Source organism: Sebastes fasciatus, chromosome 6 (genome assembly GCF_043250625.1).
Source record: "Sebastes fasciatus isolate fSebFas1 chromosome 6, fSebFas1.pri, whole genome shotgun sequence".
NCBI classification, from domain to species: domain Eukaryota; kingdom Metazoa; phylum Chordata; class Actinopteri; order Perciformes; family Sebastidae; genus Sebastes; species Sebastes fasciatus.
In genome coordinates this window covers 13,721,277-13,732,027 of record NC_133800.1, presented here as the reverse complement: position 1 = coordinate 13,732,027, position 10,751 = coordinate 13,721,277, and the positions used below count along the sequence as shown (strand labels likewise).

The following is a 10,751-nucleotide window of genomic DNA, read 5'->3' as shown; positions in this document are numbered from 1 at the left end:
CATTGTTCTGGGTCACCGCTTTCTGAATGCTCTCTTCTTCCTTTTTTGTGATTTCACTACATGTACAGCATGCTTAAATTGGGCTTAGCTTGGCTGTTGTTATCATGAAATGCACTGAATATACAACTGTTCTCTGGAGGGAACGAAGGAAAGGTGTATCCAAAATCCTAGCAAAACATTCAGGAAGTGGAACACCTACACCTCCCATCTTTTGTAGAGTTCACTTATCCAATGAATCAGAGATAAGCTGGTAGAGGTCGTTTAACCAGAATCTGACCTTGTCGCTTCATGTCTGATCGATGATGTATTTCCAGAAGGAGGGAGGAATTCATTGAGACAGAACTCATAAATGCTTACTCAACTTAAACAAAGGGGATGATGATTTGCCACTTACTGCATCTCAGCAGTTGTTATATTGCATCTCCTTTTTTGCTACATCATGCTGCAGTCGCTGCTCTCAGTCCCACAGCATGTACAGAGGGGACCGAGGCTTTGCGCTATTAAGATGGCTGCAGTGGAAAACTGCATTAGGATTTTCCTGAGATGTGCAAGTCTTTTGAGATGCTGCCAAAATGCCATGAAACCCGTGCTCTATCAACTAATATACATAATGTAATAATAAATAATGTAACGATAAATGTAACGGAATTTATTTTTTCTATGCTTTGTAGAGAGATCGAGTGTAGATAAATATGTAAATGTTTATAAATATGTGACTTCTATTGTGCAAGTGCTCAAGATGATAAAAAAAAATGTTTACAGTTACATCAGTGAGACGGTTAGAGGGATTGGATATGCAAATGTTGATATGTGATGTATTATAGTCCTTCAGCTTTGAATTTGAGGGCAATGATGTTGATTCTGGCTTGGCGGTGCTTACTGTATTTATGGTGAATAAAAACACGTACTAAATTTTACAATTGTTCTGGTGTCAGTGTGAGATCTCAGGATTGCTTTTGGTGTCGAGACTTAAAGTCTTTTTATGGCCCCGGAAAGCATGAATGTGCTCCGAAGATTTCATAGCAATTCACTAATGTCATGTGCAAAGTTCACATTTTGTCCTGAAAGGGGTGCTAAGAGCGGGTTTGCCTCTGGAAATCACGAGGATTCACTTGCTCTAAAGCAAATTAGTTTTTTGTTATATCAAATATCTTGTTATAAATGGACAATGTGTCCGGATGGTGGCTCTAGGAGTCACCAAAAACAGAGATTAATAAAAGATTTATCACCTAGGGACAAAGAATTCACAGCAAATTTATGAGAAATCACACCGTTTTTGTGATGACTTGTCATGTAACCAGTGGGCAACCTCCGGGTCTGAGAAGTGCCTTAAACTTGCATTCTTTCTAATAGCCAGCAGGGGGCGACTCCTCTGGTTGCAATAAGAAACATTGTAAACATGAGTTTATGATCTCAATCACTAGTTTCAAGTCTTCTTCAATACAGCATGATGTTCATTTAGTAAATTATGATCCCATTTAGAGTCAAATATACCATAAAGCAGAGTATGCTTTAGGGCGTGACTAACTTGTGATTGACAGGTCGCTACCACGGCGTTGTCTGTGTTTTTGTCGTAGAACTTAAACCCTTGTTTTCGGTTCATGAAAGTTAATATTAACATTTTTGGTCGCCTCAAAACATCTTATTCAGTGTTGTACTTAGCTCCACCCTCTCATGTCACTTCTGGATGGCGACGGTCAAAATGTCAAACTCGAGGCATCAAAACAGGAGACCACAAACCAACTGGTGACTACGTCCACTTCTTATATACAGTCTGTCATGTACCAGAGGGTTGGTAAAGGAGGAATTAGTGGCCTGATGGTGTTGCTAAACAAAAGGTCATGGGGGTCACCAAAATCATGCAAGAAACCTCACAATCAAAACCAAAATATAAATCCACATCTCAAATCACTTGTTCTTTGGCCCATGGCCTTTCAATGTATTTATTGAAATCTAACCTTTTTTTTTTTTCTAGGTATTCTGCTAAAAAAAATAAAACAATGGGACCAAAAATCCTCCTCCTTATCAACCACCTGGGGACCATCATTATCCCTATAAAATGTCATAGCTGACAAGTGATGGCTGGACCAAAACATGGCCACTAATGGCATTCTCCATTCGGAGACAATCTGTTAGGATCTCAGTTTGCTCTGCAACACATGTGCATCTTGCATCCAAACATGCCGAAAAGAAGAAAGTAATTTAAAATATTCCCATTACTTAGTTGACCTCTTAAGATCTGGATCTACGTTTGGCCCCATACTGTTCCACTGTAACTCTTCGTTTTCAGTTCCTGTTAAGACATTCATTATTTACCATTCAGAGAAAGAGGCAGACAGTTACCTCTACTAGATATTACATCTGTCTCTAACATGTCTGTCCTGGGTCAAACATGGTGTTTCTTTCAGGTTTAGGTACGTTTTCCTTTCCTGTGCCTATTTAAGATGTTAGTAGACTAAGGTGGAGCACTTTGTCTTTCCTTCAGGAAAAAGAAAATAAGGGTGTTGTATGATTACTTTTGCAGTAGACTGTGGTTGGATGACTCAAAAGGGACGATGCTCTATTTTTAACTTCAAACACAACAACTGGTCATCATTTTGCCTAGTTTGCCTCAATTGCCTTTCATTTTTCATCCTACATGGATGAGCTTTAGAGTAACGCAGTCTGATGATTATTTTTACTTCTGTTCTTTGCTAGGTCAGTGACTAAGACATAATTAAAAGCATGGGGGGAAGGGGAGTTGTGCCAGATACAGAGGGAGGACACACATGCAAACACACATATAGAGTCCCATGTGGGAGCTGCATAGCACAGTCACAGAACTCACTGTTGGCACTGATGAGGTAATACGATCCAGACAAATGTGGTTTAGTGGTACTAAAATATCTAATCTGTATGTAGAGGTTAGCAGTCATTTATCATACGTTTTAGGATTTTTCAAGTTAAGAAAGCAATTTAAAAAAAAAAAAAAAGGAAAAATAAGGTTTGAAATGTCTGTTCTTCCACTGTGAATGCAGCCCAACCCATATTACAACCCTCAGGAGATGCTCCCATGACAGCCAGCTGCAGCTGTAGTTTGGGTGTGGTTATATCATTCCCTGTTCAACTTACACCTGGGTGGCACCAGACGGCCCTACGAGACATGTAACCTTATATTGCCACCAAGTAGGAGAGGCTAAAATTTGGTTTGGTTAACTTTTATGACTCAGAGTCTCTGCCATCCACTGCAGAGAGAACTGTGGTGTGTTTACCCTTTACATCATCATGTGATATGAATGACTCATTTTTAATGATCCACAGGCCTCCGGGTTGACGTATGTGCTTATGCAACAGCTTGTTTTCTCTGTAGTTATTTAACTTAAATCAATTCTGCTTAGTAAAAACACACTAATCAATACATTTGATTGATTATTCAGTCAAGTGGAGGGCACTGGGGCTCAGTTATATGGCTTTTTATGGGGCAGTCAAGTGTCATCTCCACAGATATATATTACTCACCGCACTCATCTTTGCCCCAAGAGTCTATTGAAGTGGCCATAAAATATGTGGATATAGCCACTGTATGTGCTGCACTTGACCAATGAGCTTACATATTACACCGCTTACACACATGTAACATAACAGCATGTTAACATGTTCTAGTAGAAACACAAAATACAAGTAGGAACCAGAAAATGAGCACAATATGGGACCTTTAAAGCCATTAGAGGCGATTTAGAGTCCCTACATTTAACCGCATCAGGCTAAAGAACGCTTTTGTCCATCAGTCCATCTTGACATGTAAATCCAGAGGACAGATGGTAATGTTTTAATGGGTTATGTATGAATAAAGGTGTTGTGCTTTGTGTTTTTGTCTGATGGGTGTTACTTGTCTGTCTGTCTATGGTAACAGTATGTCTGTTGTATGTGTACTTTTTCTCAAACTGAGCTGCCTATGGATGCAAAATGAAAAGTTGTATCATATTAGTTATAGACTTCAATTTATATATTTAAGAGATGCCTGTCTTTGGCCATAATTCCTTTCATTTTGCCACTGCAAATGACTGGAACTCACTACAAAAGACGCTCAAACTCACAGCTCTCACATCTCTCCACATGTTCAAACAAAAGCTGCAACAAGTCATAGTTGACTGCTGTACTTGCTGACTCACTTCTCTCTCTCTCTTCCATTACAATTTTACAAAGAACATCCAGTAATCCACCTTTTTTTGTACATAGTGCTTATTCATTTCTGACCTATTTATTTACCTATGCTGTTTTTAGCCATTTTCTCATGTCTTGTCATGGCATACTGTATGTTTGTCATACTGTACTGTATCTGTGCTGTTTGTGTCGCTTGTGTGGACTGTGTTTTTATACTCTTGCTGCTGCCTCTTGGCCAGGTTATCATTGTAAATGAGAATTGGTTCTCAATTGATTTTACCTGGTTAAATAAAGGTCAAAAAACAAAAAAAGAGATGCCTTATTAGATTAAACTCCACCCCAATTTCAAGGTTATAATATTCATTTTAAGATTTTCCATCTCACCATAGAGATGACAGCTGTTTCCCCAAAATGACCCCATGTTGCTCCACTGCAGTAACCAGTGATTATCTCAGTGCTTTTTTTGGAGACAGCAGTCAGTCAGTCAGTAAGTAGATGAGTTATTAGTTTTGTCATGCACCGTTTGCTCCGTCAGGGCAGTCTGCCTGTTTGTCCTCCCTCCACATGCTCAATGGGGTGGAATATGTCTGCATGAAGCCATGAGGCCATCTGGTGACGCGGAACAAGTGGCATTGCCAGAAAGAAAAAAAAAGAAAAAAACACACGAACTTAATCCGGCTTCGCACAACGGTCGCCTCACATTCCGGCTCATGCATGAAGCAGCATGAAGCAGCAGCAGCCAGGTCTCTATGTATATCCATCATGACAGGATCCATCTTCAGTCACATACTGTATTTTGGGTCGCAATGAGCAGAAATCAGCCCATATAAAGCAATATACGCACACTTGAGCGCGCTGCACAGCCATGCGTAAAAATGCCCAGTTTGACTGAATGCAACAGATTTCGACCCCCCATCCAGCAGCTTTAATCTGAGATTATGTTTCCAGTGACTGATGGATGTATGATAGAGCATGAGGAATACAAAGAGCTCTGTGAGTGGAGAGACATCGCCGCTGAGCTGAGCTGAGGGATGATGATGATGATGATGCAGTCAGAGAGAGAGAAGAAGGAGGGAGATGCTGTGAGGAGACGAGGGCGGGGTTTTCCCTCCAAGATGAGGCAAACTAAAATCAAATTGGCTTCTTGCAGCCGGCTACTGTAGACTTTATACGGACAAACACACACACACGGCTGAGCAGAGACAGAGAGAGGGAGGAGAGAGGGTGGTGATGAGGATGAGGATGAGGAGCGGCTCTTCTTCTCTTGATGTTATCTCACCTCTCCTGTGAAGCTGTGGAGCTTTTCATCCTGTTTATTTAGCTGCTGTTTGTGTGTGTGTGTTGTTTTTTTTACATTTTCAATATTCCTCCTGTTTGCTGACTACTGCTGTTACATCCACCACCACCATCTGCAGCCATGTCGGACTCTGAGGACATGACGGAGTTCGCCAGCATCGTGGAGCGGATCGAGCGAGGCGAGGTGAGTGAGTCTCCTCCGGATCCGGATGATTTACGGTCCTCCTCTCCTGACAGCAGCAGCAGCGGTGCGTCTGTCATCAGGCGGCCGGCAAGCAGCGGCGACGAGCCGGCCTGCATGCTGGAGCTGTCAGGGGATGGTTACAGGGATGCTGACAAAACCACACCACTCTATTCTATTCTATTCTAATCCTATTCATTTCTATTCATTGATATCACATTATATATTTTTTTACACTATACTCTATTTTGAACATTAGCTGAGGTATTAATAGGTCTATGTTCTTCTGATTGAATATCCTACAGGACCCACACCTATTTCTATTTCTATTCTATTCTATTCTAATCCTATTCATTTCTATTCATTGATATCACATTATATTTTTTTACACTATACTCTATTTTGATGTTGTAACATGATCTGAGGTATTAATAGACCTATGTTCTGCTGATCGAATAGCCTACATGCAGGACCCACACCTATTTCTATTTCTATTCTATATCTGCATGATTTCAGGTGTGTGCCTCTGCTATTATAATCATATTAGCCATTTATATTAATATTATATTAGGCTATATTATTAATAAATCATGTTATACTACCCCCATGATTCTATATTTTACATTGTATGAGTAGTAATAGACCCTAATAGATCTGTCCTATCAATTGTATTATCTATCTATCTATCTATCTATCTATCTATCTATCTATCTATCTATCTATCTAATTATATTCTACACTCTATTCTACCATTGTAATGAGTAGTAGTCCCTAATCTGTTTGATTAATTGAATAGTCTATTAATCTAATTAGTCTGATCTATCTATCTATCTATCTATCTAATTCTATTCTACACTCTATTCATTGTAATGCCTAATAGACCCTCTTCTGTATTCTACTTGTTCTATTCCTGTACAATAATATGTATGTCAGCTGTGTGTAATCATATTAATGCCAACAATATGCAGTTCAAAAGTCTTGATATAATATAATATTTTAGCCTGGCCTGTTATTTAGCATTGTATTATTAAGTAGTGATATACCCCCCATAACTCTATTCTGATATGAAGAGCTGACCCTTTTCTGTTAACAAAGAATTTAATAACCTATAGATAGACCCACATCTCTATTCTACTCTATTCTATTTCATGTCAAGGCCTGCTGGCTTTAAGGCATATAGGCTTCTCTTCTATTCTTAGCGAACATAAAGAGTTTAATTAGGGGCCTAAGTCGCTGAGTGTGTTGGTAGTTGGATAGTGCTGCAGGCAGATCACACACTCGTGTCAATATGTGGGACACTTGGCAGCAGCTGTGTGGTGAGACGGGGCACTGGGTTACTGAGGTGTGTGTGTGCACAGGGAGGGGCTCTCTACCCATTTCACCCATTTCAGACTGACAGAATGTGTTGAAATGAATCTCCTGCTCACACAATCTGTGTCATTCATTCATCCATGCATGTAGGAGCTTTATGTGTGTGTTTCATGTGTCGGATGGAAAAAGACCAGACTGTACACGCGATTGACTCACTGGCCAGTTGCTGAATTCAGTATTATTTTAAAATTCAATCCAGCCTCTCTTGCACAATGGTCAACAATGTCTATCTCTGTGATATTAACATGAAAATTAAGATGCCAACAAATAGAAACACAATATATAACAGTGTAGTCTTTGTTGGGTGTCTTGTAGGCTAATACATGACAAGAGAATGTACAGACGGGTTTTGCCCTTTTTGATTGATTTCTTTGCTGATGATGTGTCACTAAATTTCTAATAGCTGTGTGAAACAGTAAAATATATTCAGATTTGGGCCAGGGTTATGTAGTCTTTGGAGATGCAATTTTCAAATAAAATTGACATAAAGTTCTCCTTTGTTAAATACCCAGACAATGCATATAGGCAATGGTGAAAATCTAAAAAATATTTTGCTCTGAGAATGAAAATAGGTCACATCATTTGAAAATGATGCAGAATTTCATAGAGCCCTTTGGATTTTTTTTTCAGACAGTCAAGCACCTCCATGGGTCCTCTAGGTCCCTATACAGGTTGCACCCACAGAATATTCAACTAAAACATTTTCCTGTTGAAAAACTGGCAGAAAGTTGACTGAGGTGACAAAGTGAGACTGATACTGGAGCTGCTGTCTGTGTGGTCTGCTGCCAACAAATGCTGTTGGAAGAGTAAATGAGTCAACAGAGTCCTACAGATGCCTGCAGTGCCTCCGATGACTGTGCACATTTTGGCTAGTAGATTAATTCATCATTTCATCCACTTTCATTCTGTGCTGCTGCACAGCGTTGTCTATGCCACACTTCACTTCTCAAAGACATTACAACTCCCTCCCCAAAAGCTGTGACATGGTTCCTTTTGTTCTTTAACCAAAGCATTGTTGGGTTGACCTTTATAGGGGGCCCTAATGTGCAATAAAATGAACTACAGACCTTACGAAGTGTCACTGCAGCAAGCGGTTAGCAGATCATAAATCCCCCGAAAGAAGAAAAGGGACCCTGACATTAGTAGAGACTGTAAAGTTAACAGAAGTTATAGCTTACATGGGCCCCTTTATAGGAACCTTCTATGAAGGCTGAATACAGTAGCCTATTTGTCAGACCAGAGACTGAAAACCTAGTGAGCCTATTTTATATAAACGCTAAGCAGGATGTTGTGTGGAACTTGAGAGCTTTTGTTGTAACTTTAGATTTGAAGTACTGATGTACATTTACATCGACTCTAAACCAGGGATGCCCAAAGTAATAAGTAGTAAAAAAAATATAATAATAAAAGAAAGATACAATAAAAATTGCTGTTTATGCCGTTTTATTTTTTTGTAATGTAAAAATGCTATTTAATATGTAGGATTACTTATTATCAATTATTTTTCATAATCTCAGCACGGCGGGCCGAGTGACACTTGCGCAGGAAGTCAGTTTGGTGTGAGTGAGGTAAGAAAAAAATGGAGAGGCAGAGACAGTGGCACACAGACAAAAGGAACTTGGGATCCCATTTTGCATCTTAACAATACAATACAATACAATATGTGTTTGCTTTTGGCCCACCATTCAATTTCAGTTCTGGCCCTCCAAGGGAAGAAGTTTGGGCACCGCTGCTCTAAACTAGTGGAGCATACATCAATCATGCTGCCAACCTCCTGCACTTCTGTGTTTGTATTATAGCCTAAAATACACACTGCACACACTTTGTTTTTGCTGCTACAAGTATAATAATGATATTTCGTGCTGCTAATATCTGCAGACGCAAGACGCTTTACCCAACGTCCAATTCCATTCCCTCAAGTGCATTTTTTGTATTTCAGTTTTTATTGCAACGTACCCGTCTCTTCACATTTGTGAGTAATATTGTTTCAGTACACGTAGACTATGCTTCATATTGTGTATAAGAGTTGCTTGTGATGTATGTAGTACTCAAGATCTTAGCCATGCTAGCAACATGGCACCATGGTTAGCAGGCTAATAGTCGGCCCATCACTTTGGTCCAGAATGAAATATCTTAACTTTTAAATGGATTAAAATGCATCAGATATTCATGGTCCTTAGAGGATACATTGTAATGACTTTGGTTATTCTCTGACTTTTTCCTCTAGTAGACTATCACAACTAGGTCAAACATTGCACTTATTCAGTGAAATATCTTTATATTCAGATTGGCAAAACAATGGTACACCCATTCATGCTTGCCCCAGGATGAACTGTATTCATTTGAGTGTTCCCTTGACCTTTAGACCTCTACTCCTACCATCAGGTTAACATTTTAGTTTTTTTGGTTGACATTTTGTACAAACAATCATGTTCCACAGAGCATGAAGCTTGCTGACTTTGGTGAGCCACTGAGGACGGTCTGCAGGACAGATAATAATACACAGATAATAATACACACAGTGCACTTTCATAGACTAAGCTGCTGGAGTTACCCTGCACTATATTCATTTTTAACAGTCTCTTCTGCACTCTATTCACTTTTTATATGCTTTTTATACTTTTAATAGTCCCGAATCACAGCTGTTACTCTGCACTATATTCAGTTTTAACAGTTTTCTTCATCTCCTTGTATTTTTTTATATCTGGTATATTTTTTTGTACTTTGTACTTTGCACTACTAACTTTTTACTGCCTTTTTACTAACATGTTTTGCACTATGGAACTGTGATGCTGGAGACTTGAATTTCCCTCAGGATCAATAAAGTTACTATCTATCTATATATCTATTTATCTATCTATCTATCTATCTGTCTGTCTGTCTGTCTGTCTATCTATCTATCTATCTATCTATCTATCTATCTATCTATCTATCTATCTATCTATCTATCTATCTATCTATCTACAGTATCTATCTATCTATCTATCTATCTATCTATCTATCTATCTATCTACAGTATCTATCTATCTATCTATCTATCTATCTATCTATCTATCTATCTACAGTATCTATATATCTATTTATCTATCTATCTATCTATCTGTCTGTCTGTCTATCTATCTATCTATCTATCTATCTATCTATCTATCTATCTATCTATCTATCTATATATCTATCTATCTATCTATCTATCTATCTATCTATCTATCTATCTATCTATCTATCTATCTATCTATCTATCTATCTATCTATCTATCTATCTATCTATCTATCTATCTATCTATCTATCTATCTATCTATCTACAGTATCTATCTATCTATCTATCTATCTACAGTATCTATCTATCTATCTATCTATCTATCTATCTATCTATCTATCTACAGTATCTATATATCTATTTATCTATCTATCTATCTATCTGTCTGTCTGTCTATCTATCTATCTATCTATCTATCTATCTATCTATCTATCTATCTATCTATCTATCTATCTATCTATCTATCTATCTATCTATCTATCTATCTATCTATCTATCTACAGTATCTATCTATCTATCTATCTATCTATCTATCTATCTATCTATCTATCTATCTATCTACCTATCTATCTATCTATCTATCTATCTATCTATCTATCTACAGTATCTATCTATCTATCTATCTATCTATCTATCTATCTATCTATCTACAGTATCTATCTATCTATCTATCTATCTATCTATCTATCTATCTATCTATCTATCTATCTATCTATCTATCT

The 10,751-nt window shown here is 38.2% G+C and overlaps 1 protein-coding gene across 6 annotated transcripts in view; it reads left to right on the top strand.

Annotated features, from left to right (window-relative positions):
- Positions 1 to 5,315: 5,315 nt before the first annotated feature.
- The window catches only part of trim36 (tripartite motif containing 36), a 38,243-nt gene continuing 32,807 nt past the window's right edge, over positions 5,316 to 10,751 (top strand). For 3 of the 6 annotated variants that reach the window (XM_074637726.1, XM_074637728.1, XM_074637725.1), the window contains exon 1: positions 5,316 to 5,623. In XM_074637726.1, coding sequence (XP_074493827.1) covers positions 5,561 to 5,623 — 63 coding nt within the window. In that variant the 5' untranslated portion in view covers positions 5,316 to 5,560. The remainder of the gene's footprint in view (positions 5,624 to 10,751) is intronic. The other 3 variants (XM_074637729.1, XM_074637730.1, XM_074637731.1) reach the window with 2 other exon arrangements.